Genomic DNA, 18,397 nt, shown 5'->3' with positions numbered 1-18,397 from the left:
TGTCACATTTATAGAAGCAGAGTCTGAAATTATGATGGATACTTTCTCTCTTCAGACATCTTCCTTGGTGGCTCAGAAGACCAAGTTAGAAACGGAGCTGAAGACCACCAGTGCCTCCATGTCTGATAGCACTGCCAGACTTTCTGAATTAACAACACTTGTTAAGCAGAAGGAGAAACAACTTCATACTGTCTCAGTAAGGATAAAACTCACAGAAATAATTTATGGTCTTTTGATAATTAAACTGTGAAAGGTACAAGAAATATTGGTGTCCTACGTACTTAATAACTCAGTTTACTCTTTCTTCTTTCTTTTTACACTTCTTTTACCTGATCTGCTGATTGTTATGTGTAGTTCATTTAGAAATATAGCTTGTTTAGTTTGGATTTAAAAACACTGAATCGTATTAACAGGAAAAACTACAAATGATGGAACAGTCTCTGAAGAATGAACAAGAAAGTTGGTCTGCAGAGAAGAAGAAACATGAGGACATGTTGGTGAACCAGGAAAAAGATTATAAAAACAAACTGCAGAAACTTGAAGAAAAAATGGTCACACTGGTAAGTACTTCAATGCATATCTAAGTTACCTTATAGAATTTAAGTCCAGTCCAGTCCAGTGTTGGCGTGGAATTGAAAGCCTTTGTATCGGCTCCTACTCATTAGTTTTGAAAATCAAGAAATATAAGAAACAAGAACAGATCATGAATTAATGTATTTTCTTTATATATGTGCATGAAATGAGCAACTGAAACTTCCTAGAAAATTGTTATTGATCTATCCTGGAATTTGTTTATCCCTCAGGAACGCAACATTACGGATAAGACATCAGAAGGTGAGCAGCTTGGCCGGCAGCTAAAGACTGCAGAATCTCTGGTGAAGTCGCTGGAAGATGAGAGAGAAAAGCTGAAGGAACAGGTGTCTGCCTCATTGTCATCTTCTTCAGACTCTTCCAAGCAGCTAGAAGTTCTCAACAATCACCTTCAGGATAAGGGAAAACAGCTGGAAAGTATTCAAGTACAGTTAAGAGAAACAGAAAGTTTGTTATCCCTGGAGAAATCAGCGAGGGCAGAGGAAGTTGCAACTGTTAAGAAGACCCAGGAAAGTATGAAAGAAAAGCTTGAGAAAAAAATCCAAGACATGGAGAAGAATTTAGCCACCAAGGGAGAAGAAGTCCTGTCTGTGCAGAAACAATACAAGGCTGAGCAAGAGGAATTAATAAAGAAGAAGGACTTGGAAGTGTATGAATTGCAGGAACAAGTTATGATGAAGGAAGGAGAACTGTCTGACTTAGAGGTAACTTGCCTGATATTAGGAACGAGAGAGCTAACATTAGTGGAGATATTGAATGCAGAATATGAAATAAATGAGAATGATGAGAAAATATCTTGATACTGATTGTGGTCTTGTGTCTCAGAGCAAGGTGAAGAAGTTGGAGGCCCAGGTGAGTGATATGATGAGTTCCTCAGCTGACCAACAAGGAATCCTGGAGAAGTCCCTAGCTAGTCTGCGGCAAGAGAAGGATCAACTTGCCAAGGAAAAAGAGGAGGTGAGTTTGTGTTTAAAAGGAAGCCATGTTATAATCACACTGAAAGAAATGTAATGGTATTTATTATGTATTTAATTCTATTGTTCTGTCTGCTTATGAGTTTGCATTTAAATTCTTCTTTGATAGGATGCATTTTTACTTTGATTTTTTTGGCTATGATTAGATGATTTTATTGACATTAGGAGTAGTCTGTGGATGTCAGAAGATCAATAACCAGTCTTTGTTATTTTAATCCCCACATAAGTTTCTGAAACTGGATAAAATCATCAAATAGTAAGCAGAATAAATATGGAAATGCATCATGGTACTGAAAGGATTAAATGGAAGAATATTGGGATTGATTTTCTTGTTACAGATTCAGAAGAGCAAGAAGGAAGTGGAAGAAAAGTTGTCTACCATGGATAAAGAGAACTTAAAGCTACGCATGGAGAAGGAAGAAAACTTGTTGCTGGTGACACAGAGAGACAAGCAGGTGTGCATCTTTGTCTTACTGATTGTGACACTTCCTTTATTCACGTACCTACCTGTATGCTGTGTTCTTGTTTTATTTGAGAGAAAACCAGCCAAGGGCGACATTAAACGGAAAAGAAAAGCCCACTTAGTTGTTTATTGTGTGACATGACTAAGTGTTACCTTATGTCTCATACTGCTTCTTTGCAACTTGTATATCTGTTTGCAATTAATATATACCATTGTCAATTACTTGTCCATTGATTCCTTAGTGTTATCAGTTGTCATACATGCCTTTCTTTTCTTGTGTTTTATGCATCTGGAAATATTATTGATCTTTGTGACTCATGGTTCCTGCTTCCCTTCAAATGTTACATAATATCTTGCAGTACTGTGACCCGTTGTTGTGGCACTTGAGTATCGGTGAAACCATTCGATTTCTCACTGTTAGGTGGCTGAACTGAAGGCAGAGGTGGAGCAGCTGATGGCAACCTTCAACACTCACCGAGAGGACCTACAGAAGCAGCTGGTGGAGGCGCAGAAGGACAAGAAGGTCATGGCAGAATTTCAGCAAACCTTGTACGTTTCCACACTTCCTTTGTCACTGTTTGAACCGTTACATTATTGTTTGGCAGGTGCTTATGATTTTTTTCACAGTATTGCATTTTATTTCTATGGAAATGGGGCATTTTTGCAGCAAGGCTGAGCTGGACCGCCTGAACGGCCTGCAGGAACAGCTGACCGCTACTGAGGAACAAAGAGTTGCTGCGCTGAAGGAGAAGGAGCAGCTGGAAGAGGAGATCCGGAAACTGAAGGTGAGTGACAGTCATGGTGGTTATTAGACTCACTGTGTGCTGTCTGTTAGCAAACATGCCTTAGAGAACTTGCTGGTCATGAAAGATTATTGTAAGTCTTTTTAGTGTCCATTGTAGAGACAGTAACCAAGTGTACTTTTCATTTAAGCTTCCTTTTAGTGAATTGCTGGGAACACAAAGGACATTAGATCAGCCCAAAGTGAAAGATATACTGTTAGTTTACTTTGTGTTAGTCTTCCAATCATGTCAGTCATTCAGTAATTACAGTGTTACATTTACTTATTCTTTCAGTATACTTGAAAACATTTTTTTTTTTTTTTTTCTATTTCCAGGGCATTGAAGAAGAGAAACTCATTCTAGTCAAGGAAAGAGACAAATTAGCAGAAGACGTTAAAACTCTTCAAAGTATTCAGTCTCAAAACACTACACTTAACAAAGAGAAAGGTGAACTCCAGGAGGAAATGAAAAAGCTATCTGAATCACAAAAAACAGAGAAGGAGCGTCATTTGGCCGAGAAATCTATACTCGAAGAAGAAATAAGGACCCTGAAAAAGTCTGAGGAGGAAAGAAGTCGACTGGGAGGAGATGTTGAGAGGCTCGAGAATGAACTGAAGAAAATGACGCAGATACAAGAAAATAACAGCACCCTTACTTCAGAGCTCAAAAAAATAAAAGAGGAGAAGGAGGAAATGGCAGCCAGTATGAAGGCCTTGGAAGAGAAGGTCACAGCAAAACAACAAGTGGAAGAGGACAACATAAGACTAACCTCAAATCTTAAATCTGCTCACGAAGAGAAGAACAAACTCCTAATTGATGTTCAGCGTCTTGAAGCGGAGGCTGCCACTGGAGTGAAGAACCTGGACGATGTGAAGGACAGACTGGAAAACACCATGAAGACAATGCAGGATGAGAAGAAAGTCATAGAGGAAGAAAAGTCAAGGCTGGAAGCTGAAGTTCGGGAGCTAAGGCAAGTCAAGGAGGAGAAGAAGAACTTGGAGACAAAGAACTTGGCTCTCACCCAGAACATAGAGGAACTAAAGCTCAGGTATGTAAATTGTTCGTATTTTTCATGGATAGGTATAAGTGTTGAGAATCTGTTCAGTGATAGTGTAAGGGCGGGCTAATTCCTACATGTTCATTTCATTGCTCCTACAAAACCTGACGCTGGTGCAGTCCTTTGTGATCGGATTGGCAGCAACTTGAATTACCAGATCGTAGGAGAAATTTGCTTTCGTTCAGCTGGAAAACGTCACCATACTAGTTTCATATCATGATTTTTTGCAAAGTTTGTCTTGTAAAAAGCTTTCTCATACTGAAGTGATGCAAAATATGCTGGCTTATTTGAAAAGGTCATGTGTACATTCACTTTCCTTACTGATTTTGTTTTTCTCAGTGAACCATGTTGCACCATCGCATGAGAGAACAGTCTTGCATTTCTATCTTTTCAAGGTAGACTTTTGTTTCATTCAATTTGTGAAGTTGGGTGTGACAAGCGTAGCGAGTGCTGTACATTAGTATCGGCTAGTGGCTGTGCTAGAAGGTAATGTTGCTAAGTGACAAACAACTGGTGGGGTTCAGGAAAGAAAAGTTTTGCTGTGAATGAAATGTGCAACAAGCGCTGTATGATACTGAAGTGTGTCATTTACAGGGAACCAAGAAATATGAATGTTTTCTTTGCAGACAACTATTACACTGTATTCTAACATCATTACTTCTTCATGTGTTTCATTCTTCTTCTTCATGTTAAGCATCAGTCTATAAGGATAAAGATGAGGTGAAAGTCCTCTCCTCCCTTTGGTCAGACTCTTGTGTGTCATTCAGTGGGAGAGGTAACAATCTTTCTCTGTCAAGACTGCAGCACTTTCCTCAGTCATCCCATGTTCTAGCCAGTGATACCTGCCATGAAAATAAAGGATGACAAATATCACTTTTTAGAAATATAGGTAGGAAAACTGCTTCATGGAGTAGGGAGCTGACTATACATTGTTTGCAAGCTCTGTATTATTTTTTATCACCATTCAACATACACACAGAGATGCACATACTTACTTTGAGTTTCCCCTACATATTAGCTGCAGTGATGCAAGCTGTACATGAATGCATCTTGCTTGAGTTACAATATACAATGTGACTTGAGGCTCTCCCCCATTCCTCCATCCCCAGAGTTTCTAAATATATATCTTTTTCAGTGGTGATCAGATTTTTGAGCTACAGTTTTATAGACTGGTGTAAGTGCTCTGATACATTATTTGTACATATAAACAAAGTCCCTTTTTTATAACTGCCAAATTTGTATAGCATTTTTAGAAGCACCATTTTGTCAGATGACTGTAAGTACAAGTAGGTGTTACAAGCCTCCACAAGACCTACAGAACTGCTGCATATGGGCTCCTTCTTGTGTTCACATTTTTCAATAGATCTTAAATACACACTAATCTCTAGCTTTACCACATGCTTTTTCGCAGAATATTTAGAGTTCATTAGCTCCACCTAAATATCACAAATTACAATTCCATAGTCTTTCAAAGGCATGTAATGTTGATGACTTTATTAACTTCCAGTTGATTTTTTTTCTTTTTCTAGTCAAGAGTCAGATCCCAGTATTCTGGACTTGTTTGTGTAAGGTAAGAAGTGCCCGGCATGTTGGGTAGGTCTTGTGTATGGCTTAAAGGGAAGGCTGCCGCATGTCACACTGGTTCATTAAGGCCAAACTATTTTATGTAGAGGCTTAAGTAGTGTATGTATTGTACAACACAGAGATTTTTAGTAGAAATACTACATTTGTGTCAAAAATCATTATCTTGGAGTTAAGTTTCAATTATATAGTAACTTAATTTCCATGAAGGTTTAATGTGTTTTTCAGACTGAAGGTTTAGGTTGAATTTAGGGCATACCAGTCCCTTTATGTCAAAATGATCATAAAGTCTGTAACTATATCTTGTGTGTGTTTTGGGGTTACTGAAAACTAGGTTGGCAAATGTGAATTTTGAAATATTGGGTTTCTATTGATGTCCCCCGCTACTGAGTGTACAGGCCAGTGTAAGTGAGTGGTGGTGCCAAGCCTGGATAGATGGGGAGGGTTGCATTAAGAAGGACATTCAGAGTGAAATGTTTGCCAGATCACTGTATGAAGATGGGCTAATAAGGTTGTCATAGAAGAAGATTGCTATGTGAAAGCCCTTGCCTTATGAGATATACATACTCTTGATCTTGTCAAACAAGTAACCCTCCTAACTTACCTTTGATAGTTAAGAAAGGATAGAAAGATTTGATGATGTTATCCTTAGAGTATCCACAGCAAGCATGTATAGAAAGAGTCTTAATCCAGTGCATTGACATCAGCTGTGCAAATAGCTTGCCAGATAAGCATTGCCTCCATCATACTCTGTCATAGACACTTGCCAGGCTTCATCAGGCTGAGGGGGTTGGCTTCTCTGATGTGAATATGATGATACAATACAGAGAAGGCAGAGTTGTAATAGTTTAAGGGGGTTCAGTGTCCAGTCATAAGCTGCAGTAGGTTCACATCAGTCCTGTGAAGTGTGGGAGTTATTGAGTGGCATGTAAAGAAGAGAAGATCTTTAAGGTGAATGCTCATGGGGATGATATATTTTGTGGGATATGACCTGTTTTGTTAATAGTTGGTACGACCCATTTTGATACTGTCAGCTTTTTTAATACTATACCTACTGCTTTTCTGCCATTGTAGCCTGAGCTGCTTATAGATGCAAGGTACAGTGACAGTGTCTGGCTTTTGTGTTCTTGTACAGTTGCTGTGATGGATAGAGAATGTGTAATGATATGTACATTACCATAGCTGTTGTACTTTACATAGATAATTGCTTCTTGTATATCACTTATTTAATCAAAACTGTTCATGATTTTTATATAATGCAAAGATCAATATAAACTGTGATCAGAATTTTTATTGATACTAATCCTAGAACATTGCATAGACAAGATATTTTGATTATATTACTGGAAGCACTTTAAGGTGGAGTTTCTCTAACAACATTGTTCTGTACCACCTATAGCCAGATAGAGACAAGTCTTCTGTCTCTGCGGAAGTTAGTATCAGAGACTCGGCTCAAAGCATCAAGCCCTCACACAGCATCCTCCCCACACCACGGATCTCCCTGATGACGCCAAGATAGATTTATTTTTTAAGGGACTCTCTTCTCTGACTTAGTTGTTATATATTAGATTTCTTAGTTGACAAACACAAGAGATGTCCTGCAGTGTATGAACTCTTGATCTCTTGATTGTGTAGTTGTCACAAGCCACTTCCTTTAATACTATTAGTACCAACTGTTTCTTTTTCTTTTCGATGTTTTTAATTGGTGTTGTTACTTGTTTATGTTTCCACTCCAAAGCAATGTCTAGAAGTTGTTTTGGATTTACTACAAACTGTGTAATCAAAGTCTTCCCCCAAAAAATAGAATTTAAGGTTGAATATTTTTGTTAAGGTCTACAAAACTAAGTTCCATATCATTAATAGCAATTAAGACTTGTTATATATTTGGACCAGAGCATTCTGTGTGCCTTATTGTGCTGATATAATTATTTTTTGTTTTGTTAATAATTTTTAGATCATACGGTGGTGGAAATATGTCTTATTTCTTTTTACTTTTAACTTTTAATGTAGTGCTGTAGCTCCAAATGTTGAACTTTAAAATCTCTCCAAAGTAACTTGTGAAAAAGCCTTTCCCTGAATGAAATAGGTTCTTTATGTCATAAATATACAAGAGTGTAAGAATGAGGTGCTACTAGTGCAGTGGCAGGTGGTAGTAAATGTCCTGCTTTGTGCACCTGCTTGAAAGATTCAGCTAAGCGAAGGGAGAGATTCCATGCCGTTCAAATATCCTCTGTAAATGCTCATATGTTTTGGTCTATTGTATATTTTTTATTTCCACCACTGATAACTGTGTAGCATTAAGTGTCATATGCATGTAAATCAGGGGATGTACATAGCTAGCCAACCACTATGCTGCCATATAGGTGTACATGTGCCATGACTGTAATCACTAAGGTTTATTGTGTTCTAGTCTTAAATGATGTAGTTTTTTATTTTGGAGAGAAGGAAAAGTTGAGTTTTGACTGTGTTAACATCATCCTTTATGTGACATATCTCTAGTAGGTGTTTGAGCTGCACAGTAAAAGTTGTGTTGTCTCCAGCCGGACATCGTACAGTATTATGATGAAGACAGACCCAAAGGTCATGACAATCAGTGAACTAAGGCTTTGTGTGATTAATGTATAATTTCACAGTGTCAGTAATGATCCAAATATTAGTGTAGCATATAGCATATCATGTGAGTTGAGGAGGAGGAGCACTTGTTAGGCATGGATGAGTATGCTGCATGCTACTGTCAAGTGGTGGTGCAGCGTGGTAAAGCAAAGCAGGCCAGAGCTTGTGTATTGTGTTCCAGTCATCCTTTTTAGGACTTTTTGATGAGGTGAGAGAGAAGAAAGTGACATTTTTGCAAAGCATACATGGCCACGTAGGATTGCAGCGTTGTATGTATTTTTGTTATATTTTTTGAAAGCTAAGATGAGAGGATATGCTTGCAGGTGTATGCTCATAGAGGCTTGTCCTGCTTACCCCTCTCTAAGGGGGACGACAGCCTGGTGCACTGGTAGATCACCATATTATTGGACCCTCAGTAATTTAGTCAATTCTCAATTTCAATCAGGAAAAAATTCAGCAAAATTACAGAAGTCCTGGACTTTTGATTTTAAGATGAAAGACAAAATCTTGAAGTGATCGGTAAAAGCTACTTGTTTCTCAAAGGACAATTATAACTAAAGATGAAGTATTCACTAAAGGCAAATTATTCAGTAAAGGAAATCTTTGAAACGAAATCCATTATATCTGATAGTAGTAAGAGTTTGTTCTATCATGCAAACTGTTCATGCTGCAGAGACATCCTCACACTCCCTGTACATACTTGTTGAAGCCGTCACAATGATCAGTTCCAGTTGTAGTACAAACATTAGAAACTATTATTCAGTTTTCACACATTAAGTATAAGGGTCTTGATCATCCCATGCATAGTTCTGGCTGCCATTTCCTCCTTCTCCTGTCTTATTTTTTTTGAGCTCAGAAGTAAGAGTGGTATCATTTTCTTGAGTTCATTCTCGAGCCTATTAACATCTCCCAATTTACTTCTTTCCTCCTCAGACTTTTTCAGGGTCCTTATTTCTTCAAGTCTAAATTTCTTGGACAGATGATCCCTTTCTGTTCTTTGTGATTCAGATAGCTTTCTCACTTTCTCCTGGAGTTCATCTTTCTCTTTGTTCAGTGTGGCATTTTGATACTGAACACTTTGAAGAGTTTTAATGTCTTCTACTAATCTGTCTCTTTTCATGACCAAAATGAGTTTCTCTTCTTCACTGACCTGGAAATTACAGTTACTAGAATTGTTCCTTTTTATCTAATGTCACTGTTCAGCTGTTCCTTCGTTGCTTGGCTCAGGAGACCTTGCACTTTCCTCGAACCACTAGTGAAGTACAAATCACATGACTTCAAATGTGTGGTGTGCAGTTAAATTTGTTACATGATAGTAACAGATTGATACTGCATATATCTCCTGTGACTTACTCATTCATATCATCATTGTTATCATCACATCATTTTGCAAGATAGCTTTGATGTCTTCATGGATTAGCCATGGTCATATGAAGACAGTTTACTGAGCTCCAGTGATGTTAATGGTATGAGTTTTACAGTTGCATTGATTTGCTCAGAAAACATATCAAAGAGTAAACCTCATATTGACAGAAGTCAGTCTTTTTAACATATCGTATTCCTTTAAGGTTTGTCATGATTTTACCTCATTGATGAAGAATCTTGTGATCCAGGACACTAGATTATTGAGGGTTCTTGTTACTGTGGGTGAGAATCAAGGCCACTGGAGTGCTTAGGCTTTTTGTTTCACTGGTACAAGTATCATCATGGATTGACTTCAGACTTGTCAGTATAAGTATGGCGTAGTGGTGCCAAACAGTGATTTGTATTGCTGTACTGGCAGGAGAGAAGAGGGACAGGAAGTTGTGGTTTGCTCAGGCTTTGTATGGTGTCATGGACTATGTTTTATGAATAGACATTGCTCAGAACATGTATTTGTTGATTTTAATTTTAATAATTAATTGTTTCTACAAATTATGGAATATCATTATCAAAATTGGTGTCATTGTGGTGTACATCTCTCATACTTTATGCATTTTTTAAGTAATGAATATTATCCAACAAAAACAAAAGTGAAAATAAATTACAGTCAGCTCACGATTAACGCGAGGGTTACGTTCCTAGAGACGTTCGATATTCAAAATCACGTTATTCAAACATAATTTTCCCGTAGAAAACAATTGTTATAGGGGGAGTTACATTCCTGCCACTGGGAAAGTCAGTCTATTTTCAGGATTTTGTTACTCAAACCTCAAAAACACTACATCACCAAGTCACGGAAACAATAAAAACACACGTTCTCATTTTATTTTTGAGTACATTACATTTATAAGTCACCAACACAACAAAACCACGTCCTCTCACTCACCGTCACTCTTGATGCATCACTGGGTGCCCGGTGAGGGGGACACTTGGATGCCACATTTTTCTTTTCTGGGAAATTATAAAATTATCAATTCATTGTGATTTGTTGTATAAATTGATATGCCAGGAATATTATCCCATATTCATACGTTTATTATTAATGTGCTTGATTAACTAAACCTTGAATATAATCTGGTTGTGGTTGATAGCAATGTTTGTTCAACTCATTGATTGAGCAACACAGTCCAGATCACGCTGCATCACTGTTCCACCACAAGCAACATGGAAAATTTCACGAAAAGAGCCAGCTCTATTACTGTTGCAGAGTATGATTGTATTGAATAAATTGTGTTATTTAATCATATCTCCTTAAATATCAAGTTGCGTTAAATAGAAATTGTGTTATTCAAACTCGTGTTAATCGAGAGTTGACTGTAGTACAATTTGAATGCCTAAATGTCAATGTAACTAATGAGATTGTCTTTCCTCTCAGCCAAGAAGGACGTGTAGGGGAGTTTGAAACAGAGAAGTTCAATTTGGTGGAGGAAGTGGTGAGTCTGCAGGACCAAGTGGCGACGCTCAAGACTGAAATGGTCACCGTGAACGCCAGGGCGGCAGAAGCGGAGGCGGAGGTGGAGAAAGTGGGTATCCTCCGTGCCAAGGTGGAACTCCTGGAGACGGAGAAGCGAAGACTGGAGAGCAAGATTGTGGACCTTCGGGTGGAGGTGGCATCGACGGAGATTAGTCATAATGATTCAGGTGAGGCTGTGATGGCTATGGTGCTGCTGCCATGTGACTCCATTGCTGCAGTGCCTTGGATCAGTAAAGCAGTCTGTCAGTTAGGGAGTCTCCTCATGATGCCAAACACATTTCTTAGTCTTCCACAGAACCTATTAGTGATTACTCGGAAATTAGTGTGTTTAGTTGGAAAGGTAGCACAAGAAGATTATCTCTTTATTATTCTGATATTCTGATTTAAAAGACCTTTCGTTTGGAAGCTATAAGTAATTAATTTTCACTGATGTATTTTGTTTTTTTAGATAGCTTTTTGAAGCAGATGTTGGAGGAGAAGGACCAGCTTGAGGGACAGGTTAACTTCCTCAACTCACTCATTGTTGACATGCAGAGGAAGAATGATGAGCTTAACACTCGCATCCAGATATTTGAAATGGGAAATGTTTCGGATGACACCAAAGCCAACATGTGAGTCACTGATCTGTGGTGGCAACCAGTGTGTGTTTTGTGCTGCTTTGAGATTGTTTTCTATTGCTTGCTAGAATAAATAATGTATATAACTTCAGGAAATTTTTTGTTGTCTCTTCATACCCATAAAATGCAGCACTGTGTCTTCCTGTCCTAGCCTCAAATAGTTCACCATTAGCCTCATTGGTGCCACATTTTTTTTTTTGCTGCCTTCACACTTGAAATCCAGACCCTCCATTTGCAATCAGTAAGCAAAAGCACATTGTAATCCAGTTTGACAAATTTTTCTGCAGGAATGGCATCAACTTATCTGGAGTGCGTCCAGTGGCTCCTCGCATGTTTTGTGACATATGCGACTGTTTTGATGCGCACGACACTGAGGACTGCCCCAAGCAAGCCACCTCAGAGTCCCCGCCACCCTCACACCACCACGGGCAAAGGGGCACTGTCAGGCCGTACTGTGATACATGTGAAGGTGAGCAGCCCCTTATCTTTATTGCTTAGCTGAAGTGCATTCATAGGATCCCATCTTTATGTCTCATTGGTCTGTCTCTGTGTGTGTTGGTGCATCTGCTGGAAAAACCACTGATCTGATTGTGAAGGAATTTGGTATATATGTCTCTCTTGATCCAGACAATGCTGGGTAATTCTTTCAGTATGTTATATTGTCAGTGTCTAATACTAAACCCAAAGGCTGTGTTTACTATGTTGCCATAAACTTACAGGAATACAGAAGTTATAGTATGTAGCTGGAATAGTAATGATGTGAAGCAGAGGTAGTTATAGTAGTAGTAGCAGCAGCAGCAACAGCAGTAGTAGTAGGAGTAATAGTAGGTGTTGTAGAGAATATAGTTAATGGGCGAATTAATCATTAAGAAAATTGAGAGAGAAAGAGAGAGAGAGAGAGGGAGAGGGAGAGGGAGAGGGTATTGAATATAGTTTTAAACAAAAGAAAACTGATATTATTCATGTGCATGCCATAGCAATTGTGAATGTAGTATTGTTCTTTAGTGTTATGCCTGAAGAGCCCAAGTCATGAAATATGGAAATATGTGACTTATTTAGTTTGGTATTAGAAATAATGGTTTTGTTGGTGTTCTTTTTTCAGTATTTGGACACGAGACGGGTGATTGCAATGAAGATGAAACGTTTAACTGTGGCTGTGAATTGTATTATAAGTTGAAAGTTGTAGTTTAAGTTATGTTTGACTTTGTTGAGATTTTCCTATATTAAAGGAGAGTATTAAGTGCTGAAAAATGTATGACTGTCATCGTTTTATCTGTCATTTACAAAGGATGGCAGTGAGCTGAGTGAAACTATTCTTTATTTATAAAGGACATTGATTCATGAAATGTGTGAAGTTGTAAAAGATTTTAAAGTTCTTGATTTAATCTGATTTTAGTGTGAAAAGTGCTGAAGGTTTTATTACTTAAGCAATAATCCAGTTGTGCTTTTTTTTATGTGGAGGTTGGTAATGCATTTTAAACCAGATTAAGAATATTTACTGAAAGTAATCACAGCATAGTAATGTTCCCTCGCATTTTACAAATTATATCAAAGCTGCTTTCGCTGTGAGTGGAAGTTCCAGATGTGGAGATGTCATGTTTTCCTTCTGGTGGTGTAATGCAGCTGGAATTAGTTAGTTTGTGGCAGATGTGCAGCTTTTGTGCTTCTCTGTCTCTGAGGCTGTGTTTTGCAGCTTCTGTGGCTGCAGCAGGAGCAGATGATGTGCAGCACCTCTTTGGTTCATACACTGCAGCTTTGAGGGGATATTCTTGTATTGCTCATCCAGTACAATAAGTTCTCAGTAAAGCAATAATAGCCCTCCTGAGAAGCCAGCCAAGCCGTGGAGAGGATGCTTTGTGATGGCGGCAGACGTCCCATAGTTTTAGTGAATACGTCTTCCCCCAGAAACCTTGCATTAAATCGTCCAGTCTTGAGGGATTCGTAACCTTTAATATAGCACTCCGTGATCCAGTCCTGCAAGTCACTATGGCACATAAGTTCAGTTTGTCTTTAGGACACGTCTTCCCTTGCTTTGTGATAGCAGCTTAGCTCCACACCCTTGAACTAGGCATAGGTTCCATAATGCATTGGTTTCCATATCTAACTATTTTTCATTCGTAAAAACAAAATTTCTAGTCATTAAAGCAAAAGTCCTTTCATTCTGGCAACAAAAGACACAGTAGAACATCGTATACATTTGCCATTTTCTCACTAACCTCAGTAGAGATTTCGAAGTGTGTTGTTAACGCACCACTATCTATAATTTACTTTAAGAAGTAATAGCAGTTTTCAGCTAAACAGAATTCATGCTGAAAATACTTCGCTATCTATGCCTATAACAAATAATAATCACCATTTTGAAATAGACGCAACAGTTGCCAGTAGTTGAATAGAGGAGTGATGGTCTCCAGTAGCCAAACAGTATTCATGTGTGACATAAGACAGTAGGTCAACCTTAAGCCAGATAGTGGAATGAATGTGCTGCATAGTGGATCCACTTCCCAGTCTGACTGTAGGTGGAAGGACTTTTGCTGCATTGTCAAAGTTTAAGAAATATTCTTTTTGAATCAGTATTACAAATTATCCATTTTTACTCAAGCTCCCTTTAGGCATCACTTTTACTCATAGTTAACTATATTCTAAATCTTTGTGCAACTTGATCTAGTTAAAGATTAACTTGAAGTTGCATCCACATCATTCATGTCTCTGTACGTTATGGGCAGGATTTGAAGTTTCCAAGGAGTTCTTTGCATTTCTTACTTACTTTATTGTTTTACAAATTGGATGTGATAACCTTTTCTTCCTGATGTGGTTCCCAGCATACCAGTACCACTTAGGAGGTGACAGGGTAATGTGGTGTCGTGGAGGCGTCCAAGGAATCACAATTTGGGTCATGTTACTCATGTGCCAGTTTTGTTATGTGCATTCTAAAAGTTGTATTGGTTTTGGTTCACTAGGGATCTGTTTATGTTAGTGGACCATGTTATAATAGTTTATCTGTTACGCATCATTATTTTTGTGGAGGCAAGACCATAATGTTTCATACTAACAAAGTATTGCTGTTTACCTTTGCTATATATGAAAAATTCCAAATATTTTTGTAAAGACACTGTACAGAAAAACTACAAATATAGCTCTCCTTTACATGGATTTTTTGCCAACCTAACGAGTGGACAGGTGACTGAGGTTACCTGTGAGTGTGACGTGAACCAGCCTGGGAGAGACAGATGAAAAGAGGAAAGGAAACAAAGGGTTGGAAAACAGACTGTTCCCTGACACTAATGCCACCCAGTACAATGTTTAGGAATACCATTACCACAGATGTAATATTTAGAGAGAGAGAGAGAGAGAGTATGGCCTTGTTTCACTTTAGTAACACACACACACACACACACACACACACACTGCAATGTAGCCACTGATATGAGTAGCAATTTGTTTTTCATTGCATATAAAATCATCATCAACATCATCATTTAACGTCCGCCTTTTCCCATTAGGGGGTGAGGTTGGACTGGCGATGACTGCTTTCCACAACTGGCGATCTTGTGTCATATGTTCTTCTATTCACTTCATACTGAACAGTAATTTGATTCAGCAGTATTCAATTTAAATATCTTAACTCGTCGAATATCATGAGAGAGAGAGAGAGAGAGAGAGACCTTGAAGGATTTTAAGATAATCGCATCTGAATATTAATTATCGAGAGAGAGAGAGAGAGAGAGAGAGCGTACACACAATGTCCATTAAAACCGCTCTGTAAATCAATTAAGAAAAACTGAAGCAACCAGAGCAGATAACTTTGATAACTGGTTTTGGAGCGATGATATAAGCGGCGCAGTAGTGAGTGATGTAAGAGAGACGGTAGTAGTAGTAGTAGTAGTAGCAGTAGTAGTACTAGTAGCAGTAGTAGTAGTAGTAGTAGTAGCAGCAGCAGTAGAAATAGTAGTAGTAGTAGTAGCAAAAATAGTAGCAGTAACAGTAGTAGCAGTAGGAACAACAATAGGAAGTGGAAACATTAACTCACACCTGTAAGAATTCTAAAAGCAAACTCGAGTAAGACCAGATGATAAATGCCAGTGAGATAAAGGCACAGTAGCGAAGTGGAGCGAGAGATTGAGCAAAAGTGACGGGTGTTGTGAGCCAGGAAGGGAGTAAAGAGTAGAGAGAGTAGCGTGGAAAAGGCAGAGTGGTTGGGAGTGGAAGGGAGTAGACGGAGTAGCGTGGGCAGGGGCGGAGTGGCTGGGTTAGGGAGTGAGGCAGAGAGAGTGGGAGGGTTGGGCGGCAGAGTAGCAGGGTTCAGGATCACGGCGCACCATTCCTTTCACAGAAAATTAATCCTGCGGTGAAAAGAGGGAGAGTTTCTTTTTTGGGATCTTGATGGCACCTGAATCAAAAGATTGAAAGGCCGCCCGTCAGCTGCACATCTACCTCTCAGTACACCTGTATTAATCAAGGCACGCTCTCGTATTTTCACCAGAATTTTTTCCCATCCACTCCATTTTTCCGTGACAAATTCGTAATCCTTTAGGCATTTTTCGTCCTCTCTGGGTGTATTTAGAGGCACTGTGTTAATGAGTTCTATCTAGATTCAATTAACCCTTCAGTACTGGAACGCATTTTTTATCTTGAGATTTGTGTACGATTAGACCATTTTATTTTCATTAGGAAGGGTATATGGCGCTCAGAAGATTAATGACCAGTCTTCACTATTTCAACCCTCCACATAAGTTTCTAAAGCTGTATCAAATCACCAGATACTAAGCAGAATAAATATGAAAACGTGTCATGGTATTGAAGGGGTTAATGGGAAGGTAATGAAGAACGGCAACCAAAAAGAGATTATATAAGACAGGTGGTCAAACAGAGATGACTCCTCGAATATGAATAAAAGGTACAATATGGCTTTAGAATAGACGATACAGGAAGCAGAGAGGCACCCATGACCAGCTGCAGTATTGGGAAGTGATGGTGGTGGTGGTGATGTGTGTGGTGGTGTGTGGTGGTGGTGTCTGGTGGTGATCTGGTGTGATAGTGTGTAGTGGTGATGGTGTATGATGGTGTGTGAAGGTGGTGTGTGCTGGTGGTAGTGGTGTGTGTGTGGTGGTGGTGTGTGTGTGTGTGGTGTGTGGTGGTGTGTGGTGGGCCTGCATTGCGCCGCGTGAGTCTCGTCGATATGCCAATGCAATAATGCGGTGCTGGAAATAGAGGCGGCATAGTGGTGGCCAGAATTCCACTATGTTTCTCCCTTCACTCTCGTTGTGCTCGTGTGTTGTTTTAGTCCTTATTTTCTTTCTGTTTATTAATTGTTTTTCTCTTATTTCTATTTTCGTTTTCATTGTTGTCTCTCTCCTTTCATTATTCGTGCGTGGATTTTATCCCCTTTTCTTTCTTTTTTGTATATATCATTTTATTGTTCCCCGTTTTCTATCTTATTCTCTATTTTCGTGTGATAGTTAATTGGTGTCGCTTTTCAATTTCATCGTTCTCTTTTTTTTTCTTTTTTTTTCGTGTGCATTTGATTCTTTTTTTCTTTTATTTTTCGTATATATCACTTCATTGTTCCCCGTTTTCTCTTATTTCTAATTGGAGTCATTTTACATTTTCACCGTTCTCTCTTTTAATTTCATTGCTTTCCATTACCTTGCTTTGGTCAGATTTTTTCGTTAATTTCCCTTGTCTTTATTACTTTATTGTCGGCGTACTTTTTGCTGTTTTCGTGTAGTATTTTTCCTATTTCTTAGTTCCCCGCAGTGCCACTTGAAAGGACGGGAAAAGGTGAGGCGTGCGTGGGTGTTGCAGTGTAGCGGTAGAAGCAGCACGAGGGAAAGGTGTTATCTGAAACATTTCCTCGCCTCCTCACTCTTTTCAAAGGGCTCTAGTTGAAGTGACACGGGTTTTTAAGGAAATTTCTGTAATTCTAGCGACATGTTAAGTTTTCTGCATTATCAGCAGGAAAAATACCCTTTAAAACTCGGCTAATCGTCTCTAGGGGCTTTGAAAATGGTCGCGATGAGAGAGAGAGGCGTTTCTGAAAATAGCGTGGCCGGTAGCAGTGTGTGTGTGTGTGTGTGTGTGTGTGTGTGTGTGTGTGTGTAGTGCTCTGGAAATAAATGGAAACACTGTTAATACTAAGCCTTTGAAACTCACTTTTTCCAGTCTGAATACCGTGAAGGGCGTCTGTCATATCGTAATACCCAACATCCCTTCCACGCAAAACTTCAAATAACTCAACTAATAATAGAAATAATCCTACTCGTGCTGCCAATACCGTGCAGCTTACACCGTGCCGCCACACCTCACCATCCCTCATTCAGGAATAGACAAATAGATAGACCAATTCCCATACACCCAACTGTAGCTGCCTCTGTGCCACGTAGATATTGCTTTGATACTCGAATCATAAACGAAACAGTGCTCGAAATATGAACTCATTCGGACCTGCCTGTTTCGAATCATATTGTACATTAACCCCCTCTGGTACTGGGACACATTTTTACTTGGAGATTAGACCATTTTATTGATATTAGGAAGGGTCTATGTAGGTCAGAAGATTAATAGCCACAGTCTTCACTATTTTGACACCATATATAAGTGTCTGAAGCTGTATAAAATCACTATATTGTAAGCAGAATGAATATGGGAACATAATGCGTTTGATTGGCGCGTCTAGCATAGTAAGATCGCACAAGGCAGGATCAAATCAAGCTTGAATGCCACCGCCGTCTTCAGGATTAATCGTTAGCATGTCTCTTTCCTTCTCCCGTGCCCTGTATGACTGTGGCCGCTTCTTTGTAGGCTTGGCTTGTTGTAACATTGTTTT

The 18,397-nt window shown here is 38.9% G+C and overlaps 1 protein-coding gene across 16 annotated transcripts in view; it reads left to right on the top strand.

Moving 5' to 3' along the window:
* Positions 1-14,718, top strand: part of LOC123519635 (restin homolog) — a 141,447-nt gene extending 126,729 nt beyond the window's left edge. For 13 of the 16 annotated variants that reach the window (XM_045281080.1, XM_045281081.1, XM_045281078.1 and 10 more), the window contains 12 exons: positions 56-196; positions 414-560; positions 804-1,295; positions 1,417-1,548; positions 1,904-2,020; positions 2,450-2,577; positions 2,696-2,813; positions 3,146-3,858; positions 10,859-11,124; positions 11,406-11,568; positions 11,862-12,043; positions 12,677-14,718. In XM_045281080.1, coding sequence (XP_045137015.1) covers positions 56-196; positions 414-560; positions 804-1,295; positions 1,417-1,548; positions 1,904-2,020; positions 2,450-2,577; positions 2,696-2,813; positions 3,146-3,858; positions 10,859-11,124; positions 11,406-11,568; positions 11,862-12,043; positions 12,677-12,765 — 2,688 coding nt within the window. In that variant the 3' untranslated portion in view covers positions 12,766-14,718. Of the gene's footprint in view, positions 1-55; positions 197-413; positions 561-803; positions 1,296-1,416; positions 1,549-1,903; positions 2,021-2,449; positions 2,578-2,695; positions 2,814-3,145; positions 3,859-4,206; positions 4,263-5,396; positions 5,438-6,847; positions 7,904-10,858; positions 11,125-11,405; positions 11,569-11,861; positions 12,044-12,676 lie in introns of those variants that run through there. The other 3 variants (XM_045281083.1, XM_045281084.1, XM_045281082.1) reach the window with 3 other exon arrangements.
* Positions 14,719-18,397: the final 3,679 nt, after the last annotated feature.

The sequence above is a fragment of the Portunus trituberculatus genome, chromosome 45, assembly GCF_017591435.1.
Source record: "Portunus trituberculatus isolate SZX2019 chromosome 45, ASM1759143v1, whole genome shotgun sequence".
NCBI classification, from domain to species: Eukaryota; Metazoa; Arthropoda; class Malacostraca; order Decapoda; family Portunidae; genus Portunus; species Portunus trituberculatus.
The sequence above is the reverse complement of the archived record's forward strand: the minus strand, read 5'-3'. Positions and strand labels throughout refer to the sequence as shown.